The sequence below is a fragment of the Cebus imitator genome, unplaced genomic scaffold (genome assembly GCF_001604975.1).
Source record: "Cebus imitator isolate Cc_AM_T3 unplaced genomic scaffold, Cebus_imitator-1.0 Scaffold112, whole genome shotgun sequence".
Classification (NCBI taxonomy): Eukaryota; Metazoa; Chordata; class Mammalia; order Primates; family Cebidae; genus Cebus; species Cebus imitator.
Window position 1 is genome coordinate 2187715 of NW_016107427.1, and position 22743 is coordinate 2210457.

At 53.7% G+C, this 22743-nt stretch overlaps 3 protein-coding genes across 4 annotated transcripts; 1 reads left to right on the top strand and 2 right to left on the bottom strand.

The window, feature by feature from the left end:
• Positions 1–604: 604 nt before the first annotated feature.
• LOC108311263 (keratin-associated protein 10-3-like) lies at positions 605–2086 on the bottom strand. Of its 2 annotated transcripts, XM_017538667.2 has the most exons (2): positions 1655–2086; positions 605–1309 (listed from the first exon to the last, which is right to left on the bottom strand). In XM_017538667.2, exons 1-2 carry the CDS (start codon positions 2048–2050, stop codon positions 950–952), a joined length of 756 nt encoding a protein of 251 aa, XP_017394156.1. In that variant the 5' UTR covers positions 2051–2086; the 3' UTR covers positions 605–949. The 2 variants fall into 2 exon arrangements, with proteins under 2 accessions (XP_017394156.1, XP_037597957.1); XM_037742029.1 differs by having other exon boundaries at positions 605–2086.
• A 9575-nt stretch (positions 2087–11661) lies between these two features.
• On the top strand, positions 11662–12919 carry LOC108311262 (keratin-associated protein 10-1-like). The gene has a single exon (XM_037742033.1). The coding sequence runs from the start codon at positions 11682–11684 to the stop codon at positions 12606–12608; it is 927 nt and encodes a 308-aa protein (XP_037597961.1). The 5' UTR covers positions 11662–11681; the 3' UTR covers positions 12609–12919.
• A 4841-nt stretch (positions 12920–17760) lies between these two features.
• LOC108311268 (keratin-associated protein 10-1) lies at positions 17761–19088 on the bottom strand. Its single transcript, XM_017538680.2, has one exon. It carries the CDS (start codon positions 19039–19041, stop codon positions 18130–18132), a length of 912 nt encoding a protein of 303 aa, XP_017394169.1. The 5' UTR covers positions 19042–19088; the 3' UTR covers positions 17761–18129.
• Positions 19089–22743: the final 3655 nt, after the last annotated feature.

Consider the following 22743-nt stretch of genomic DNA (forward strand, 5'->3'; position numbering starts at 1 on the left):
GGGGATGGGTCAGGTGAGCAGTTTCTGCCTGGGCTGCACCAGAATTCCAGACTCCCAGCGGGGACATGGGTGTTCTGCCTAAACTAGTGGTACAAACAGCTCAGGGCCAGCAAGGTGGGGTGAGAGGAGCCCCCCAAAATCCCAGTACCCAAATGCCAGTCAAGGGCCAGCTCAGCCAGCGGGCCTCATGATGGCCATCCTCGCCCACGGCATGGACACTTTCTGCACACAGCCATGGGGTTTCCTTTCTGGAGCCGGGGCTGGACACAACACAGCTTCAGGGGAGCCCCCAGGCAACCCCACCTGGGGCAAGTGCTGCTGTCGGATCACTAGCCGTTCCCAGCCCTCCGGCCTGCTTACCCTCAGACGTACGTGTGGTGAGGGTGGCATGGGGCTGCCAGGACAGCTGGGAAGGACAGGGACCTCTTGGCATGGGAGCAGCCCAGGACCACCCATGGGTGGGGACCCTCAGGCAGGGGTCTTTGGTTGTGAACAAGAATGAATTCCAGTCATACTTTTTAGGAAACGAATTTATTGGAAGGGTCTGACCCGTTCCTGTTGTCAGGGAAGACAGAACGAGGCCGAGGCCACAGCTGGGCAGAGGCCGGCCTCACCACTGAGCCGGGCAGCGACAAGAAACCCACACCTGACGTGGGTCTGCCCTCGCTTCTTGCCACACCGGGCCATGGCCTGGGAGGACCCGGCTGGCCTTGCTGGGGTCACTGCCCACCTGTTGCTGGGGAGGCAGGGCTGGGTACTTGGGGAAAAGTCAAGACTTGAAGAAACAGCTGAGCTGCTGCCAGAAGGAGGACTGCATGCTGGGTGGCCAGCTGACCACGGACGCCACGGCAGGCTCAGGAGCAGGGGCTACGCAGCCGTCAAGGGCAAGGAATCCAGGGGTGCAGGTGGCAGCGAGCGCTCAGGCTTTGGATGATCTTAAGGAGATCACTCAGCAGTTGGACTTCTGGGTGGAGGTGGGGCCACAGCAGGCTGGGTGGGAGCACGCGGGGCGGCAGAGGAGGGACACGCAGGAGGCCGGGCGGCAGCAGCTGGGCTGGCAGGAGGAGGCGGGGGCACAGCAGGAGGAGGCGGTGGCACAGCAGGAGGGGACGGGCACGCAGCAGGCAGGCCTGCACACGGGGCGGCAGAGCAGGGACATGGAGGAGGAGGGTCTGCAGCAGGAGGTGTTGCAGCAGGCTGGCTGGCAGCTAGACTGCTGGCAGCATGAAGAGGAGGACTCTGAGCAGACAGGCACACAGCACACGGTCTTGCAGCAGATGGACTTGCAGCAGACAGGCACACAGCAGGCCTGCTGACAGGGGGAGGAGGTACAACAAGCTGGCTGGCAGCTAGACTGCTGGCAGCATGAAGAGGAATCCTCAGAGCAGGTGGGCACACAGCAGACAGGTTTGCAGCAGACAGACTTGTAGCAGATGGGCACACAGCAGGCCTGCTGGCAGGGGGAGGAGGTGCAGCAAGCTGGCTGGCAGCTAGACTGCTGGCAGCATGAGGGCATGCAGGAGCTGGTGCAGTCTGATTGGCAGGGGCTGGGCTCACAGACTGCCTGGCAGGAGGGGCTGGACACACAGCTCACACAGTTAGACTGTTGGCAGCATGAAGAGGAGCCCTCAGAGCAGTTGGGCACGCAGCACACGGGCTTGCAGCATATGGGCACACAGCAGACAGACTTGCAGCAGAAAGGCACAGAGCAGGCCTGCTGGCAGGAGGAGGAGGTACAACAAGCTGGCTGGCAGCCAGACTGCTGGCAGCAGGAGGGCGTGCAGGAGCTGGTGCAGCCCGATTGGCAGGGGCTGGGCTCACAGGCCGCCTGGCAGCAGGGGCTGGACACACAGCTCACTGGGGTGCAGACCAGGGTCAGGCAGGGGGCCGGGGCGCAGCAGCTGGGGGCGCAGCAGGGGGGCTCGCAGCAGCTCTCTGGGCAGTCGTCCACCTGCCAGGAGTCAGAGCAAGAGTCACAGGAGCCGGGCAGGCAGACGCGGCTGCCGTAGCTCAGGTCGCTGGAGCAGACGGACATGGTGGACGCGGCCATGCTGGGGTTGAGCTGGGGCAGATGGGAGTGAGTGGATGAGTGTGTGTGTGTGTGTGTGTGTGAGTGTGTGTTAGGTGCTCTGGGCTGTCGGCTTTTATATCTCTCCCTGGCCTGTTGGTCCAGCAGGAGTGTAAACAGCTCCCGCCCCTTCCTTGTTTCTGCTGAAAACCTAGAGGATGCTTATTAGTGTGACTTTCTTGTTTAGTCCTAGGAGATGCCATTCAGTTTGTAAAGTCCTGAGTCTATATTTGGGTCTGTTGATGCATCCTCACCTAACTTGGCTCCAGAGCATAATACTGAGGTAGACAGGGGGCCTGTGCTGGCTGCAGGAGAGATCTGTCCGTCCTGCTCCCAGCGCCTGTGGGCCATCGCCAGGGACTCTGCTTGTCTGGGTTGCTGTGGCTTCTGGAATTTATCAGGCTAGAAAAGCCCCAGTCATCACTGGCGTGAGGGTGGAATGCTTCTAGAAGTGACTCCCCATACTCCCTCTGGTGCCTGAAGTCCCCACAAGGGCTTTAGAGCAAGTGGCAAATAAGAGAGGATGGAGAGCGGAGTGAGCCCTTTCCCGTCAGGTTCACAGCGGTTCCTGGTGGGCTGTGCACCCCGTCTTCCATCTGGGCACTTAGGGAGGCCGAGGATCCTGTTTGGGGCCTCACATCTCTACTTGATTTTATCCCAAACACTGCAAACCTGTGAGTCTAACCCAGAACTCCCAATACATCTTCTCTGCAGAAAGCACAGCCACTCGCCACAGCACAGCCGTGTGAACGCTGCAAGCATTGCTCTGCGCTGCAGTGTTTTTCCTGATTGCTAAGTGACTAAGTCTTGGTCACCCCAGCTGGACATCTCGCCTAGGTCTCCATTTCTCCTGCAAATAATATCCAATTGGCCACCAGGTCTTTTTGGTTCTTTCTGCTCAATGTTTCTAGTGTTGCCGGATGCTTTTACTTCTCAAGCATTCATTCATTCACGATGCAGCGAATCTTCAATGTGCTGGAAATTGGACCAGGTGCGGAGAAGGCAAAGGTGCAGGAGGGCTAGCCCTGACTGTGGACCCCCACCAGGGAGGTGCTGGGCTGCCTGGTGCCTGCGCTGTCAGTGATGACCGGGCATGGCCCAGCACACAACACAGACTGGCTGATGAGAACGCTGTGAGCAGAGGCTCGTGAGACCCTAACGCTGCACTTCCTGCAGGAGCAATGGTTCCATATTTGGTTATTCGGTGCTGGTAGAGATTGTACAGAACGGAACCTCTGGGAATAATGAGAATGGGCTGTGTGTGCATATACAGAAGAGCCAGGCAGACAGACGGAGAGAGACGGAGAGAAAGAACGGGAGAAAGTAGCTGCTTCCTGAGAAGGGAATTGGGCGACTGCTTGTGTTAACTTAAAAACATCACAAATCTGGCCAGGCGCAATGGCTCAGGCCTGTAATCCTAGAATGTTTGGGAGGTCAACGTGGGTGGATCACTTGAGTGAGGAGTTTGAGACCAGCCTGGCCAACATGGTGAAACCCTGTCTCTACTAAAAATACAAAAATTAGCCAGGCATGGTGGGTTATGCCTGTAATCCCAGCTACTCGGAAGGCTGAGACAGGAGAATTGCTTGAACCAGGAGGCGGAGGCTGTAGTGAGCTGAGATTGTGCCACTGCACTCTAGTCTGGGCAGCAGAGTGAGATTCCATCTAAAAAAAAAAAATCACTAATCTGTAAGTTTGGAAAAAAAAGAGGAGACTTTGTTTCTGGTCAAGGGGCACAGGCTGCAAGAAAGCCATCCCCAGGCTGGGAAGCCCAGCCTCTGCCCAAGACCACAGCCAGGAGGAGGCGCTTCAGGGCTGGAGGGCCTGGGCAGGAGCTCCATGCTGGCCAGGCTAGCTGAACACACATGTGCAACAGCTTATGGAAGAACACTGAGTATTCATGAAGGAGGCACCGAACCAACATGCATGTAACATACGACCTGCTTTCACTCTGGGGTTGTGAGAAACACTCACCCGTCCAAATCCCAAGAATGGACTTAGAGGCATGAAGAACAGCGAGAGTGAGACTTTCATGGTGGTCTTGCAAGATGAGGTGTCTGATGGGCAGGCACAGCCAGCCCGGTTTCAACAAGCCACGTACCCCCAGTGCGCGGTCCCTCCCCAGTCCTCACGGCTGAGTACGGTGGGGTCGCAGACTTCCCGGACGGTCCCTCCCCGGTTCTCACGGCTGAGTACGGTGGGGTCGCAGACTTCCCGGACGGTCCCTCCCCGGTTCTCACGGCTGAGTACGGTGGGGTTGCAGACTTCCCGGACGCCACCTCAGTCTCCTTGTCCTCCTGTAAGGCTACGTCTTGTCCCCTTCCCCACTTCAAGTCTGGATTTTCCAATGGTGACAGTTTCTTTCCTTTTAATGGGTTCGCCACCCCCCTTTCTCCATCCCCTCTGACTTCCATGAGTCTTATCGCTCTTCCCAGATGTATGAGTACGTATGTATGTGTTTACACACACATATGTACATAACAGAACGAGGCGCTGTGTGGCTTTCCTGCCTCAACCCTCACATGGTAAACACGTGTCCTTGCATGTTCTCCTCAGCGCCGTGCGTTCCTCCATGATGCTGCCGTCTTGTTGTTCAGAGTGCCCCAAGTCTGTACTATGTGGCTTGTCATGTCTGCAAGGGAGCTGCCGGGACTTGCCAGGGCCTGTTTTCTGAATATGGACCACTTAAAAAGTACTTCTTGGCCGGGCACAGTGGCTCACGCCTGTAATCACAGCACTTTGGGAGGCTGAGGGGAGATGGAGACCATGCTGGCCAACATGGTAAAACCCTGTCTCTACTAAAAATACAAAAATTAGCTGGGCGTGGCAGCGGGCACCTGTAATCTCAGCTACTCGGGAGGCTGAGGCAGGGGAATTGCTTGACCCTGGGAGACGGAGGTTGCAGTGAGCCAAGATTGCACTACTGCACTGCAGCCTGGGTGACAGAGCAAGCCTCCATCTAAAAAAAAAAAAGTACTTCTTATAGGGTGGAGCCTTCACATGTGAATGTGTCGCAGTGAGGCCCTAAACGTCAGAGGTCTTCTCGGGACACGAAGGCGCTCAAGTGCACAGCCTCTAAACGGGCCAGAGCCGGTCCACAGTGGGAGTCCCTTATCAGGGGGAGGCTCCTGAAGTCAGTCTCCCGCCCAGTCAGAGCTGTGGTCACGGCAGTGGAACGGGGTCTGCGGGTGGATGAGCTGCAGGCGTTTGAATCTTGCTCATCGGGGGGCCAGTGAGTGTGTAGCCGCTGGAGGAAAAGCAGCCGCTGTGGCGGTGGTGAGGGCAGAGTCCGTCCTCTAGGTGTGGGGCACGCGGCTCCACCCTTGCTTGCTGTGCCTGAGGTCCTGTCTGTAATTTGGTATCTTATTGCCACAGTGTGCTCTGTAGGTCTTACGGTCTCTATTTTAACTTTAGTGCTGGGCAGTGGTTGTAGCTAAACCTAAAGGTGGGGGGGCGGGTAGCCAGGCATGTCTGACCGCCCTTCCTGACATGCCAGGAATGCAGTTTTTCAGGGGTCTCCATGGCCAAGACGGGGTCCATTAGGCAGCTAAGGGGCTTAGGATTTTATGTTTAGTTTACAGCGGCGATGGTGTCGCAGTGAGATCAACTTCTCATGGACCCGTTTTGTGTCTTCTGGGCTGGTTCTTTGGATAGATGCCCCTTAATTTTAAGGTGGTGACACCGAGAGGCCTGGCATGGGGCTTGGAAGACAGGGCTGGGAAATGGGCCCAGCAGGAGTTCTGGGCGGGGGCTGACAGGTGCCTCGGAGAAGCAGAGCACAAATGGCAGCCTCCCTGGGAAGGGACGAGGGCTGCTGACCGCCCGCACCCAGCATGGCCACCCCGCGGGTCTGGAACCCAAGACCACAGCCCAGGAGGCGGTCATGCTGCCCAGGCTGGAAGGGGCTGAGTGCGTCCTTCCCCTGGAACACACAGGTCCTGTCGCCTCTGAAACACAAGGACAGGTGGGCACGGAACAGGGCAGGAGGCGCAGAGGCCATGGGCGTGGGAAGTCATCCAGAGCTCAGGGCTGGGAGGTCTGGGTGCAGTTTACAGCTGCCCACACCCCCAATGCCATGGCTCTGGGCAGGTCACTGAAGGCTCCTGCCCCCCAGGTTGTCCCTCATAAGATGGCCACAGTCCTGGGTCCTGCCATGGAGGAAGGACCAGGCTGGATGAGGAGTTTGTACCACAAGAACACTTCCTAAGGCCGGCTTCCTGCACAGGAAGTCTGTGCCCGGGGGCTGCTGGGGCCAGGGCTGCATGATGCCCCAGCCTGCGGCTCTTCCAGACCCCAGAACCCAGTGGGACCAGGCCCACCCCAACTCCTGCCCCCAGAGATCCACATGGGGCAGGACACAGCACAAACGTGATGGGAGGTTTATGGGCTGGGCCAGATCACAGGCAAACGCACAACCCTAATCCTGGCACTGCAGCTCTCAGCGGCACGGAAGGGGACGCTGTGGACTTGGGGACAGCAAGGCTGGAGGGAACAAAAGCCTGAGAGCCTCAGCACCTCATAGGCTCACTCCCTCCCCCACTCACACCTCCCCTACACACCCCTCTCCTACTCACCCCTTCCCTACTCACCCCTCCCCATACACCCCTCCCCTATACACCCCTCCCTGCTCACCCGTCCCCCACCCTGCCCCACTCACCCCTCCTCCACTCACTCCTCCCCCACTCGCCCCTCACCCACTCCCTCACACCTCCACCAGTTCAACTCCAGCATGGCAGTGTGGCCCCCAGGCCCATCTCAGGGAAGCCGCCTCTGGAACCAAGGCCAGGAGTTTTGGGACAATGTGGACCCTGGCAGCAGCTCTGGGCCCCTGAGACACATTCACCCTCCCCAGCTCTGTGGCTGCCCCACAGGACTGCTAGAGCCCCCCCAGGGCCTGGCTCCGCTCAGCAGCCTCACCCCTCTTGCTGCCCCTGGGGAGACCAGCTATGGACACAGTGCCCATCCCTGCAGCCCTGGTCTCCTCCACAATGAGACACGGGACCACGCCCTCCTCCAGGACGCCAGCCCAGCAGCCTCGGGTTGTCACGGGATTCTTGAATACCCATTGCTCAGGCATCACTGGTGAGAGCACAGATGGGCAGAGGCCATGGCACCACTAACCAAGCCTGCCGGCCCTCCTGCCCCATGTGGCCTCACATAGAGATTCAGGGTCCCGGCTCCCTCCTGATCCGGTGGTCTTGGACACTTACCCCGAGGACCCTGTCCGCACACCCCCAGCCTCCCAGGTCTCTCCCAGACAGCCCTCAGCTCTGCCTGGTAAGAGCCGCCACACTCTCCACCAGGTCGCTGTGTGCATTTGAGGGCCCAGCTCCGACTCCTGCCCCAGCAAATGACCCCTGCATGTCAATGCCAGAGGCCGCAAGCCCCAGCACGAGGACCTCCCGGAGTCCCACCCCATGGAGCTCACTGTGCTCAGCACAGCCACCTCCCTCGCTCCCCTTGAGGCAGACCACCCAGGACAGCCAGCAGCGGCCGTCCCCAGGGCCGGGGCCAAACGGACAAAGCCTTGTCCACCTCGTTGGAAGCAAAGCCAGGTCCCCATGAAGGGACAAATGAGGGCCTCCAGGGACAGAGATGTTTGCTTCCTGCCCTGGTTTGCGGGGCGGCTGGTGGGGGCTGAGGCTTCATCCTAGGGCTCCGGCGCCATCCTGGGGAGGGGCTCCCCACACATGCATGTCTGAGCCCCCCTCACTGTGCCCACTGCTGGCCACAGGGTCAGAGCACAGAGCCACATGGAGGGCCCGGGGCTCGCTCTCTGACCTCCTCCACGTTGTCACTGACCCCCACCTGCCCTTGTCCTAGGCACCGACAGGACCCGACCCAGCCTGTCTGGCCATCTCCAGGGAGGACATGTCTCCTTGGGGGGAGGTCTCAGCTCTGACCCCTGCTCTGGGTTCCCATTCGATGTATCTTCTGCCTCACCAGAGCTTCAACTTCCAGTGAAAACACCTTGGAAAACAGTTCCTCAAAATGGTCACTCACTGTGTGACCCTGTGACCCTGCCAGTCCAGTTCTAGCAGATTTGTGGGCCATGTACACAGCAGCACTGACAGTAGCCAAGAAGTGGAAAAATCCCAAATGTCCATCAGAAGATGAATGGACAAGCAAAACACAGCCCATCCACACAACCAAATGTGGCCCATTTCCATGGGGAATATTATTAAGCCATGAAAAGGACAGAAATACTGACACGGGCTACAATGTGCATGACCCTTGAAAGCATGAGGGGCTGCGTGTGGTGGGATTCCATTTGTTTTATTTTTATTTTTATTTCTATAGGTTATTGGGAAACAAGTGGTGTTTAGTTTCATGGGTAACTTATTTAGTGTTGATTTGTGAGATTCTGGTGCACCCATCATCTGAGCAGTATACACTGCACCCACTTTGTACTCTTTTATCCCTCACTCACTTCACACCCTTTCCCCCGAGTCCCCAAAGACCACTGTGTCACTCTTAGACCTTTGCATCCTCATAGCTTAGCTCCCATTTGTGAGCGAGAACTTACAATGTTTGGTTTTCCATTCCTGAGTTACTTCTCTTAGAATAATAGTCTCTGATCTCATCCAGGTCACTTTTAGCATCTTGAAATATAAGTATGTAGAAAAATATGCATTTCTTATAAAATGCAGCTGGCACAGAGGGTATAAGGAATAAAGAGATGAAGAAGTCACCACGCCCATTTGATTAATGAGGCTGCCAGAGACAGCTGTGGGAAAAGTCAAGCGACTTATCATACAGGCCCCAGGGCTTGTCCCAGCAGCCACGTCACCCTTCCCACGTCCCACTGATTCAGGACCACCTCCCTTCCTGTCTCCCACCCACGAAGCACGCACTCTTCAGGGAGCTGTGTGACGGCGCAGAGCCATCTCTGGCCGTGAGGGAAAGGAGTGAGGGCCCCTGGCTGCTGCATTCGCCGCTGGCCAGCTGTCTTCTTTCAAGGTTACTTATCTTCTCAGCATTTCCGCATCTGCCGAACTGGGCTGCAGAGCCGCCCTCACACTGAGCTGATGTGGAGGCCATACCTGTGCTGTGCGTGTCTGTACAGCGGGCCACACCCGCTAACACGATGTCATCCTCGCCTTCTGGCTTTCCTGTCATTTTGTGAAAGCAGCATCAAGTCCTTCAGTCCCAGAAGGTGGGCTAAGCACACAGCTCTTGCACAACCTCTACTAATAATCACTGAAAGAATGTTTAAAGAGTTGTAAAACTGAAATCAAAATTGTCTAACAAACAGTGAGGCTCTTCAAAATCCTTTATATATTTGTGGAAAAGAGAAACAGATGCAAGCAAATTAGGGTGTAAACTGGATCAGGACCCCGGTGCCCTGCAAGAAAATAGGCTTTTATTCAGAAAATCAAATGAACGGCCACCAATGAGCAGAGCTTAACTGATGTCCAGTGAAACGAGGGAAAATGTTTAAATGCTCAGCATAACATCATTTCAGTGAGACAAAAATATATTTCATTCATCATGAGACAAAATCAAAGTCACAAAAGGAAAGACCTCAAGAGATAAAAATTATTTTTAAGAGTGCAAAACACTTCCTGAGTCTTCACGTTGAACGGCTCAATGAATTCTAACCACAGAAAGTAAAATAATGCATAAGCATAGAAACGAAACAAGAATAAAAAGAAAACGAAATGTTCCTGTAGGGTCCAGCCCTACAGCATCCTGTGAACCCCTCTATACAGGTGTGAAGACAAGAAAATGTGGAAATAAAAGACACAAGACACCAAGAAAGAGAAAACAGAGTTTGGGGCCGGAGGTCCACTGCCAACCAAAGCGTGGAGACCTGCAGTGGCCCCGAGTACCTGGACACTCTGACTTTTATCAAGTACAAAGCAGGGGGCAGGGAAGGTAGGATGAGGTAATGGTGGTCAGCGATGGGGTCAGGTAAATCACGTGTCTTGGAGATAGGTGTCCAGGACTTTCAAGTAGCCGAGACGAGGAGAAAACCTAATGTGGCAGCACTTTTCTCATACTTGTCAAGAAAGAACAAAGACATTAAGATTTATGTTACTAATACTGATTTTATCCTTTAAGAAAAAGACGGACCACGTGCAGAAGTGGAACATAAGAGTGGACATGGAACGTGACCACTGAAGCACAGCATCACATAGAGACAGTTAAGCCCCTGGATGTCTGTGGGCCTCCCTGACAGCCATCAGGCCTACTGCAAGAGCTTGGAGAAGCGAATTTTTCTACTAACTTCCCCAAGGAAGGAGACATCTCGGATGTTTTGGATATCTCTTTCCCTAGCTGGCTAAACAGCAGGCACTTTTCCAGTGCTGGCACTGCCACACAGCTGAGGTGCCCTCCCGCAGCCCTTATGTGGGCGTGACAGAGGGCTTAGAGCATCTTGCCTTTGGATCACTTTGTTCACAATGTCACCTCAGTTCCATGCTTCATAAACAGATAATCATTAGTAAAATTAAAAGGTTATATTGAGTAATATACTTTTGCGATTACATATGAATAACTGTGATTATTTATGCTTATATATAGGAATAACTATGTAACTCTATCTCTAATTCTTTTCTAGTTCTGTATTCACATGGGAACAGGCTGAAGCTTCATACCCTTGCCTCAGCACTTGCAGGTTCTCCCATGGGGTCTCCTACCCATGTGTTCCCAGAGAGTTAAAAAAAGGAGAGAGAAAGAGAGACAAATGATAAAAAATGACAAATGACCAGCCTCCGTCTCTCATCAGCTACACTGGACACCACAGAAAATGGTGACATGTGTTCATTTTGAGAAAACATATATTTTTGTTATTATTTATAATAATTCTGCTATAAAACTAGAATTATATACCCAGCTAAACTATCACTTAAGTGTGAGGGTAAAGTTGAGTACATTTTCAGACAAGCAAGAAATCTTAAAATGTATGTCCTAAAATCACCATATATGAAAAAGTACTTGATGTGTCACCATGATGAAATAAAAATGGAGAAAACCCAGAGTGCTGCTTCAAATAAAACAGAGAGGCCTCTGAAGTTAGCATGGAAAAGCTGAGGAGGTAAAGATAAAGCTCAGATCCACCAGATACTGAATCTCTCAGTAGTCTCCCTACAAGGCATGAGGGGCTGAAGGGACGGCCGCTTAGTTTCCACATACCCTCTGTGCCAGCTGCATTTTATAAGAAATTCATATTTTTCTGCATACTTATATTTTAAGATGCTAAAAGTAATAAAATATGTCTAATCAGTCAAAACACAGGATAGGTGAATCTAGAATTCCTCCCTTTGGAGAAGTCTTCATCCCTAAAACCTCTATTCAACAAAAACTTGCTTGAAATATTTTCCACCACATTTCTGGGGCTAAAATAAAAACTGATGAAGAAAGAGAGCCCTGCAACATACACACGAATTTAATGAGGGAAAAACAAACAGATAAACCAGCATGAATGATGCATCTCCAGCCACCAGCTCTAAACACCAACAAGGAAAAGAAGCTTGTGGAGCCTTCTGTCTGGACAACACATGCCAGAGAGGGGTATAAAAGCCCCACAGCCCAGAGCTCCTCATTCACTCACCCACCCACCCACACACTCACACCTCCCCGCCCCAGCTCACATCCTCCACACCCCAGCATGGCCGCGTCCACCATGTCCGTCTGCTCCAGCGCTTGCCCCGACTCCTGGCAGGTGGATGACTGCCCAGAGAGCTGCTGCGAGCCCCCCTGCTGCGTCCCCAGCTGCTGCACCCCGGCCCCCTGCCTGACCCTGGTCTGTACCCCAGTGAGCTGTGTGTCCAGCCCCTGCTGCCAGGCGGCCTGTGAGCCCAGTCCCTGCCAATCAGGCTGCACCAGCTCCTGCACGCCCTCATGCTGCCATCAGTCTAGCTGCCAGCCGGCTTGCTGCACCTCCTCCCCCTGCCAGCAGGCCTGCTGTGTGCCCGTCTGCTGTAAGCCTGCCTGCTGTGTGCCCGTCTGCTGTAAGCCTGTCTGCTGCAAGCCTGTGTGCTGTGTGCCCACCTGCTCTGAGGGCTCCTCTTCATGCTGCCAACAGTCTAGCTGCCAGCCGGCTTGCTGCACCTCCTCCCCCTGCCAGCAGGCCTGCTCTGTGCCCGTCTGCTGCAAGCCTGTGTGCTGCGGGCCCACTTGCTGTGAGTCTTCGTCATGCTGTCAGCAGTCTAGCTGCCAGCCAGCTTGCTGCACCTCCTCCCCGTGCCAGCAGGCCTGCTGTGTGCCCGTCTGCTGCAAGCCTGTCTGCTGTGTGCCTGTTTGCTGCAAGCCTGTGAGCTGTGTGCCTGTCTGCTCTGGGGCTTCCTCTTTGTGCTGCCAGCAGTCTAGCTGCCAGCCGGCTTGCCACACCACCTCCTGCTGCAGACCCTCCTCCTCCGTGTCCCTGCTCTGCCGCCCTGTGTACAGGCCTGCTTGCTGTGTGCCCGTCCCCTCCTGCTGTGCCCCCACCCCCTCCTGCTGTGCCCCCGCCTCCTCCTGCCAGTCCAGCTGCCGCCGCCCGGCCTCCTGCGTGTCCCTCCTCTGCCGTCCCGCGTGCTCCTGCCCAGCCTGCTGAGGACTTGGCTCAAGCTAGGAGTTGACCTGTTGCTGGGCACATCCCCCAGGGCCTGCTGGTCCTGACTCAGGTTAGGAGGTTGCCCGGATCTGGGACAGGTCCCCATGTCTCCACTGTGCTGAGGTGACCACCCTCCTTGCTCTCAGAAGCCCCATCCTCGCTGCTCCCCAGCTGCTGCCTCCCAGCACTTGCACACGTGCCTGCTGGGCCCCCGTCCTCCCTCCCAGCTTCTCTGCCCCAGGTCATTTGGCCTCGACTTGAGCCTGTCAGCACCTCCTCCTGCTCCCAATAAACTCTCCTTGGTCACCTGATTCTTTTCTCCTGTGTGCTTCTGGTCGGGGGACACATGGTTTGAACTGACATCAGTCTCCTCCAGCCATGACTGTTTCCAGGAATGAGTGACTTAACCTAGAAGTCACAGGGGACAGTGGCCTAACTTCTCCAGGGGGTCACCAGGTGGGACTCACGGCCACACCAGGAAGGCTCAGTCCTGGCTCAGCCCCTGTGCCTGGGTCTTCCTGAGCCTTGTCATTTGCTGCCCTGCACTGGGCTGTGGGGCTCTCCAGACCCCAGGACCGTTGCACCCACTGTCCCACCTGGGTGAGCCTACCCTGTAGAGTCAGCTGCTGGGAAGCCGGCCTGGGGTCCCTGCACCACAGCCACCAGGCCTGGTCACCCTCCCTGTGTGCCACCCCCTAAGGTTCTGCCCATTTAGCAGAAACTTGAGGGGAGAGTGAGAGGCGGCTGCACTTGCGTGGGAGATAGGGGGCTCGGTGGGACAAGAGCATCATGGAGGGGTGGAGGAACACACAGGATTCCTGAAACCCGGCACTGCCCCAGGTCCTCCTCTGGGACACCAGGTTCCTCATGGGCTTTTGGTACCCAGGGTCCACACCTGCAGGGTTGTGCATCAGGTCCCTCTGATGTGAGGGTGACATGGGTGACCCTGGAGGGCACAGGTGAACCAAGCCCTGCTAATTCCTGGGGATTTTCTAGGAGGAGGCCTTCCAGGGGCTTCAGTGTGGCCGGAAGTGTTTCAGTAAGTGGGCATTGTCCCCAGAGGGAAAAGGTTGATGTTCAGTTCCCCTTCCTGCCAGCCCATCTCAGGCATGGCTGTTCCCTCACAAGCTCCTCTCTCATCCCAGAGGCCCATGCCCATGGCCAGAGCCCACAAAGGAAGCTCCTGCCACCTGTGAGGCCTCAGCTTCCATCCCCTAATCCCTAGCAGCCTCGCCAATGCTGCGTCTCCCCCACCCTCACCACAGTTTTCTGGAAAAGTTTGGGTTAAACTGGTATTATTTCTTCCCTAAATGCTTGGTAGAATTCAATAGCAAAGGCATTTTGGATTGGCATTTTCTCTGTGGCAAAGGTTTTAATTATGAATCCAATCTCTTCAATCGAAGAGATGAGCTATCTGTTTCTTCTTGTATCCTTTTTTATAAGTTATATATTTCTAATCATTTGACTATTTCATCTAAGTTGTTGAATATATTGACATAGAGTTGTTTACATTATTTATTTGGTCTCCTTTTAATATCTATAGATTCTGTAGTGGTAATCTTTTATTCATTTCTGATGCATTAGTGTGTTTTCATGCTGCTAACAAAGACATACCCAAGACTGGGCAATTTACAAAAGAAAGAGGTTTAATGGACTCACAGTTCCACATGGCTGGGGAGGCCTCACAATCATGGCAGAAGGTGAAAGGCACATCTCACATGGCAGCAGGCAAGAGAAGAGCTTGTGCAGGGAAGCTCCCCTTCTCAAAACCATCAGATCTCATGAGACATATTCACTATCACGAAAACAGCATGGGAAAGACCCGCCCCCATGATTCAGTTACCTCCCACCAGGTCCCTCCCACAGCACGTGGAAATTCAAGATGAGAATTCAAGACACAGCCAAACCACAATAACTGGTATTGGTAATTTATATGTTCTCTTGTTTTATAATAGTAAAGCTAGAAATTTGCCAATTTCATTGATTTATTAAAAACACTAGGTTTGGTTTATTTCCGTTTGTCCGCTTTGTATTTGGTAGGTGAAATGGTGGATGTGTGTCCCCTCCAAATCTCATGTTCAAAGGTGATCCCGTGTTGGAGGTGCGGCCTTGAGGGGGTGATTGGGTCATGGGAACAGTGGTTCCCTCATGAGTGGCGTGGTGCCCTCCCCACAGTAATAAGTGAAGTCTCATTCTGTTTCTTCATGGAGAGCTGGTTGTTTACAAGAGCCTGGCACTCCCTCCTCTCTGTCTCTCTTGCTCCCTTTATACCATGTGGTAAGTGCTCCCCACCCACCTTCCACCATGAGTAAAGCTTCGTGAGGCCTCAGGAGAAGCCAAGCAGCTGCCATGCTTGTACAGCTGCAGAACCGGGAGCCTTTCCTTGGAAAGTGCCCAGTCTCAGGTATTCCCTTACAGCAGTGCAAAATGGATGAACACAGTCGAGTTTTTAAGTTCTTGATTATTTTATTCTTTCTAGTTATTTTTGGGTTCAACATATGCTTCTTCAGCTTCTTAAGACGGAAGCTTAGATAATTGATTTTAGGCCTTCTTCTCTAGTAAAGCAAATTACTATACATTTTCCTCTACATGCTTTGTTAGTTGCATCCCACAAATACTGATATGTGGTGATTTCATTTTCATTTTATTCAAGATATTTCATAACTTCCACTGTGATTTATACTTTTACTCATAGATCTTAAAGTGTGCTGTTTAATGTCAAGTATATGACAGTTTTCTAAATGTCTTTCTGTTAATGATTTCCAATTCTGTGTGGTCAAGCAGCACACTCAGCCCTCCTGTCATTTCAGCTCTCCTAGGATGCTGAGACTTGCTCTCAGGCCTCTTCAGTGGTTTATGTTGGTACATGTTCTGTGTGCACTTTAAACAATATGGATCTTGCGGTTGTTGGATGGTATATTGTATAAACATTCATTAAGTCAGCTTGGTTTATAATGGTTTCTCAACTTTTCTATACACCTCATAGAAAACTACTTTCTGAAGAGTAAGTTTTGGTAAAGACACAAAGGACCTCAACCAGGAGTGACCTCAGCTCATGTGATGGGGAACAGCACTGTAGTTTAATGAAAGCTCTTCCACAGAATCTCCCTTCTCTGGAGTTATTTTTAACTCTCTGGTTCCGTGGGTTGCAATCAACACACTGAGTTGTGTTGCTGAAAACCATGGGCACGTTCACCCATGAGGGGCACACCCTCATCCTCTCTGGGCCATATGTGTGTTTATTCAACCCTGAGCTGCATGCTCTCACCCACCCTGGAACATTTGTGTGTGTGTTCACCTGTGAGCTGCACACCCTCACCCACCCTGGGACATCAGTGTGTGTGTTCACCCATGAGGGGCACATCCTCACCCACCGTGGGGACATCTGTGTGTTTATTCACTTGTGAGCTGCATGCCCTCACACACCCTAGGACATCCGTGTGTGTGTTCACTCGTGAGGCGCGCCCTCCCTTTCACCCTGGAACTGTGACTTTGTGTGGCCGGTGCTCTGGGTCTGTCCTCCACAACTCCACCTCCGCTGCAGCTGAGTTCCTGGGCCACTCTCTGACAGCTGTGCAGGGAAATTCTTTCTGATCTTATCACCATTGCTTTATGAATATGTGTTATAATCATAGGAATAGTTAGCACTTCCTCCAGTGGTTACAACACATCATTATTCCAAATACAATTTTTAAAGATTTCTTAAAATGCCCAAGAGTCCTCAGACTGTCCAGCTCTGGCCAGTCCACTGGCCCCGTGTGGTTATAATGTGCTCTGTGTGTCATTCTTGCCACTCCATTTGGAAAACCGAAAGAGCAAGTCCTACTTCTTGGACCTTAGAGAGGCCAGAGGGGTTGAGGATACGATTTTGCTCGCACAGGGCAGAAGTAACAGCAATCTGATTCCAATCACCAGCCTGTGTCTTCCCCCACCATTCCAATTGCCACCTTCGCCCACCCTGGGACATCTGTGCTTTCCTTTTTTTTTTTTTTTTTTTGTGGAATTCACCATAAAGAGGACAGAAAGAAATCTGTTTGCATCGTCTCAGCCCCTAGATTTTTTCACTTTCTTTTGCACGTTAAGGCTTTCTTCTTGGCACCAGAAAAAAAGAAAACACTAGCAAATGTCTAATTAAACCGAAGCATTTTATGGTTGCCAGTACAATTTGAATCTTCTTGCTGTAGTTCATAAGTAATTTTCACTAAAAGTATTATGTTTTTAAAAAGATGTGTCTTGAAAATGGAAAACATTTTTGCAATATGTAAAAATTTACTTAGAAAAGTACTAAGTAAAATTATTTTACTTAGAAAACTACTAAGTAAAAGTACTAAGTAAAATTATTATTTTTTTGCAACGTAAATTCTTGATTATGTTATTTTTTTTTTCTAAAAAGAAAAAGGAAGAAAGAAAGAAAAAAAAAGAATGAAGGAGAGGAAGAAAGAGGAAGAGGAAGAGGGAGAGAGAGTGGGGGTGTTGCTTTATTGCCCGGGCTAGAATGTGTTCCTTCACCTGACGATTCAATCGCCAGCCTGCTTTCCTCCCCCCATTCCAATCTTCAGCCTTCCTCCTCCGCCCCCATTCCAATCTTCAGCCTGCATTCCTCCCCCATTCCAATCCCCAGCCTGTGTTCTCCCACCCCCTCATTCCAAGCTCCAGCCTGTGTTCCTCCCACCCATTTCCATTGCCAGCCTGCATCCCCCACCCCACATTCTAAGCTCCAGCCTGTGTTCCTCCCACCACGCCAGTATGTAGAAGCATTGTGGGTGATGTAGATGAAGACTGATTGTGAAGCTAAGAGGGCATTTGGACATGCTCTGGGCAAGCATGGCGCTAGAAGACACCATTCTTGATTTGACAGGTATTGGGCAGAAGAAGGAGAACTTAAAAAGCAAATCAGCGAAAAGAACTATTACGCAACTAATGACACAGAAGGGTTAGGGACAAACCCCAGGGCCCGAAGTGTCCAAAGGGCTGCAAGGCTCCTCCGCCCGAGTCCATCCAGCCTGGACCCCTGGGAGCCACACACCCGTGGGCACAGGAAAACACTCAGGAGCCTGAAGGACAGCAGAGGGCTGTGTACAAAGGAGAAAAGGTACATGGACCTCACGGCCATGAGGTCCAGCCAAGGCGTCCCATCAACACAGCAGGCAGCCAGCACCATTGCAGTCTCAGGGCTTTTATTGGTCAGTTTGAGGGCGCCCGAAGAAGGTTCTGGGGCTCTGAGTCAGGGGAACAGAGACCTCATGGATCAAGGCTGAGCTGACCCTCACGAGAGGTGGGAGATAAGGAGGGGAGGCCACTGTCATGGGAACTTTCTAGAACCACCCCCATCAAGAGGGCTGCAGCACTGAGTATAGACATTCAGTTCTTCCACTGTCCAGCTCAGTAGCAGACACTGGGAAATGGTCAAAGTACAGGAGCAATTCAGGACGTGACTATCAGCTTTTAGGGGGGACCTAAGCCTGGCTGGCCCTGGGGGACATGCCCATCAGCTCCTGGGCTTCTGGCCTGAGCGGAGGCCTCAGCAGGCCAGGCGGGAGCACGCAGGGCGGCAGAGGAGGGACACGCAGGAGGCTGGACGGCAGCAGCTGGGCTGGCAGGAGGAGGCAGGGGCACAGCAGGAGGGGACAGGCACGGAGCAGGCAGGCCTGCACACAGGACGGCAGAGCAGGGACACGGAAGAGGAGGGTCTGCAGCAGGAGGAGGTGCAGCAAGCCGGCTGGCAGCTAGACTGCTGGCAACACAGAGAGGAAGCCCCAGAGCAGATGGGCACGCAGCAGATGGGCTTGCAGCAGATGGGCTTGCAGCAGATGGGCACACAGCAGGACTGCTGGCAGGGGGAGGTGGTGCAGCAGGCTGGCTGGCAGCTAGACTGCTGGCAGCATGAAGAGGAGCCCTCAGAGCAGGTGGGCACACAGCACACAGGCTTGCAGCAGACAGGCTTACAACAGACAGGCTTACAGCAGATGGGCACGCAGCAGGCCTGCTGGCAGGGGGAGGAGGTGCAGCAAGCCGGCTGGCAGCTAGACTGCTGGCAGCATGAAGAGGAGCCCTCAGAACAGGTGGGCACACAGCAGACAGACTTGCAGCAGACGGGCACACAGCAGGCCTGCTGGCAGGGGGAGGAGGTGCAGCAAGCCGGCTGGCAGCTAAACTGCTGGCAGCACGAGGGCATGCAGGAGCTGGTGCAGCCCGATTGGCAGGGGCTGGGCTCACAGGCTGCCTGGCAGCAGGGGCTGGACACACAGCTCACTGGGGTGCAGACCAGGGTCAGGCAGGGGGCCGGGGCGCAGCAGCTGGGGGCGCAGCAGGGGGGCTCGCAGCAGCTCTCTGGGCAGTCGTCCACCTGCCAGGAGGAATCAGTGCAAGAGTCACAGGAGCCGGGCAGGCAGACGCGGCTGCCATAGCTCAGGTCGCTGGAGCAGACGGACATGGTGGATGTGGCTGTGCTGGGGTTGAGCTGGGGGAGATGGGAGTGAGTGGGTGAGGGAGTGAGTGAGGTGCTCGGGTGTGTGGGGTTTTATACTCCTCCCTGGGGTGTGTTGTCTGGACAGGAGGCTCAGAAGCCCTCTCTTCCTTGTTGGGGTGCACAGCCAGCTCCGGGAGGATAAACAGTAGTTGTGTTTTTGTTTCCCAAGCATTGTTGCTCAGTTTACAAAACTCTTGGAACTGGCCTGGGGCATATGTGTGTGTTTCAGACTCAGGAGGAAGAGCTGGGGTGCAGTTCAGGCTGTGTCGCCTGCTCCCCAGGCTCACGTGGAGAGTGGCGCAGTCTGACTGCGCTGGGCTCTGGGGAGCAGGTGCCTGCGCCGGCTCTGCGGGGCCCTGGGTTTCTAGGCTGCTGAGCAAGATCACGTGCCTCTATGATTCCAAGGTTAGGGAGAGGTTCGTTTGGGTTCTAAATCATGATGATGTGAGTTGTGATTTTTATTCAGTAATGTTTCTTCCCTTGGGCTTCCGTGACAAACAGTACCACACACTGGCTGGTTACACGATAGAAACTCCACGTCTCAGAGATCGGGGTGTGGGCAAGGTGGGTTCCTTCTGAGGCTGCGAGGGCCGCTCTCACATACTGCTCCCCTCACTGCCGCGGGCTGCTGCTATCTTTGGGGTGCTTGGCTTTCAGTGGCCTCACCTGAGCTCTGCCTTTATCTTCACACAGCTTCTCAGTGTGTGTGTGTGTGTGTCCAAATCTCCCCTTTTTATAAGGACACCAAACATATTACAGTAGGGTCCATGCTAATAGCCTCCTCTTAACGTGAGGACATACAAAGACCCTATTTCCTTATAGGATCAGTCACATGTACTTTGGCACCTTTTGAGGAGCACAATTCAACCCACAGCTAGCAGACACGGGGGCAGAGCCCGGGACGGGAAGGCCGACATGGTACAGAACCCGGCATGAGGAGGTGGGAGTAGCAGGCATCCTCCTCGCCGACTGGGACCTGGGGCAGGTGGAGCATGGGGCACAGAGGGCAGCACAGGATGGCAGGTGCCCCACACTGGGCATTCAGCAGCCTTTGCTTGTGAGGCGCAGCTTGAGCTTGTGGGATGGTTTTAGGGAATAGTGGCTGAAAAGCAGAGTCCACATCGCCCTTTACCAGCTTCCTGACACCACCGCAGGTCGGTTCTCAGCGCTGAGAACTCGGCCCTAGTTTGTTTCTTCTCACCCAGGACAGGCTTCAGGCCGGCGCACCAGCTTGCCGCGGGCTCCATTCAGGACCCTGCACGGCGTTGCCTGAAAGGTCCCCTCAGGATGCTCGGGTTTGTGACAGTCGCCCAGTCTCTCCTTGGCCTCAGCGACCTCGACTGGCTGGGTGCTTTGTAGAATGCTTGCCTGAGGTTTCCTCGTCGTCAGACCAGGCATCGTGTCAGGGGAGGAATCCCACAGGAGCAGCGCAGGGGGCACGGAGGTGACGGCCACATCCCATCCCCGGCGGGGCCGCCGTGTCCCTCTGTAATTGGTCATGTCTGAGACCTGGCAGCTGTTCTGTGTTTGCCCAGTGGTGTGGGTGCCCTCGGGGGCCTGGCCTGTGCAGTCCCTGTGGGGCTCTATTGAGGATTCTCCTCCCTGCCCCTGTTCCTTCCACGCTTACTAATTGACATTGTCCCGGGAGGAGGAGCTGTCTTGCTCTTCTGTGTGTCTGTTTGCCTCCTTGTGCATTTATCTCAGTGTAGACTGAAGAATATTTATGACGTGAGCTATAATCCAGTATGGTCACTGTGTATTTTGTGTTGGCAGTGGTTCCAATGTCAGCCATCAAGCGCCTTCATTTTGGCCCTGGTGCCCTTTCAATATGCTGTCCCTTCCTGACTTTTCTTACTTTGGGGTCCAAGTTCATCTCATAGTTGCCCAGTTTCATCCCTGGAATCAGACGCTTCTTCTGGAAGCCCTGCTCCCTCTTGGTGGATGAAGGTGTTTGGTGTGTTCACGCTTGTGGGGTGTTGCTTCCCCAGCCTCCCAGGGAACAGCAAGCAGGCCAGCATGTGCACTAACGCCCACCGGGTCTCAGAGGGAGGGCTTTCCCTGCTAAGAATTGTGTTAGCGCTACTTTCTCCAGACTAGTATTATCTGGTTTGATAATGGCTCATGCCTGTCATTCCAGCGCTTTGGGAGGCCAAGGGAGGAGGATCATTTGAGGCCAGGAGTTCGAGATGAGCTTGGGCAGCATAGCCAGACCCCACCTCTACAATGTATTGCCCTTTCTATATGTTGCTGGATTCTATTTGCTAATATCACACTGAGGAATTTTGTGTCTACATTTATGGAGGTGACTGGCCTGTAGTTTTCTCTTACTGTAATGCCTTTCTGGTTTGGTAACATTGCCTTCAGAAAAGAGTGGGTGTGTTTTCTCCTCTTCTGTCTTCTGAAAGAGGCGGTATAGGGCTGACATTTTTTCTTAAGGGAGCGCTAGGATTTCCCAGGAAACGGTAGTTTTTGTGTGTTGGAAGGTGTCCTTTGTTAGATGTTGGACCTGCCAGTTATCTTTTCTTCTTTCATGAGATCCGGCACTTGCGCCTCTCAAGGAACTGGTCCACATTATCTGAGGTTTTGAATACATACACGGAATTCCATTTCTGGAATTCCCTTATCAGCCTTTAACTTCTGACAGTTGTTCAGCAATAGCCCCTTTTGTTCTCTGTGCTGGTGATTTGTTTGCTCCCTGCCCTTTTCTTCTCGGCCAGTCTTAACCAACGTGTATCAGTTGGATTGATCTCAAAGAACCGGCTTGGGTTTAATCAATTTCCTCTATTTTCCTTTTGTTTTCAAGTGCATGGATTCGGCCCCGTCCTTCCCTTTGCTTGCTGTGGGTTCCTTTCCCCCGTCTTTCTCTAGTTTCTCAGGGCAGAGCTCCTGGGTTGATTCAGTTCCTTTCTTCTTTTCAAAGCAGCACTGGGCTCCTCCTTCTCCATCCTGGTGGCTGAGCCCCACCTGTCCCCGAGGCTGTGAATGAGCTGGTCTCTGCTGCCCCTTCTTTAATTCCATAACTCCTGGTTTCTGCACCATGCCTCACAGATGATGCAGTCAAGGAGGTGCCCCCTACAAGGTGGCTATGGGGGCGGGTCAGCCTCCAGAGGCCCCCACCCAGCATTGCTGAGGCTGTGTCGGGGACTCATCCGCCCTTGGGTTTCCATCCCAGGAGGCTGAGAGACACACAGGAAAGCTGGCTAGATCGCAGGTGTCAGGTCGGGGAGCCAGGAAGAGGCTATCTTAATGACACACTGGAGGAAATGCTCTTGCTGGGATGGGCAGAATTCTGCTTCCGGATTACCAAAGCCCAGCGAGCGATGGGCTGTCCATCCCTGGGATTGGCAGGGCAGAGGCTCATCCTGAGTGCTAGCCAGGGCACCTTCCAGATGGTGGCCCCCACGTTTCCTCAGTGAGGGGTGGGCCCTGGTTGTACTCATGCTAAACCCCCAAGGTGAGCCCAGCACTAGGAGGTGCCATGAAGCAGTGTCTCTCTGAGACTGAGGGCAGGGGCAGTGAGGGTGCAGGGGTTTACTTAGGGACCCACTCTTTCCAGGGCGCCCAGGACACAACGCCACAGAATGGGGGGTCTCATCCCCCACCCCCGCCAGCCTGAGGCTTGGGACGACATCAGAACCCTGAGGCACAGAATGCCCCCACACCAAG

Coding starts and splice junctions, on each gene's coding strand:
- LOC108311263 (XM_037742029.1), bottom strand. CDS start 2,050: ATGGCCGCGTCCACCATGTCCGTCTGCTCCAGCGACCTGAGCTACGGC.
- LOC108311262 (XM_037742033.1), top strand. CDS start 11,682: ATGGCCGCGTCCACCATGTCCGTCTGCTCCAGCGCTTGCCCCGACTCC.
- LOC108311268 (XM_017538680.2), bottom strand. CDS start 19,041: ATGTCCGTCTGCTCCAGCGACCTGAGCTATGGCAGCCGCGTCTGCCTG.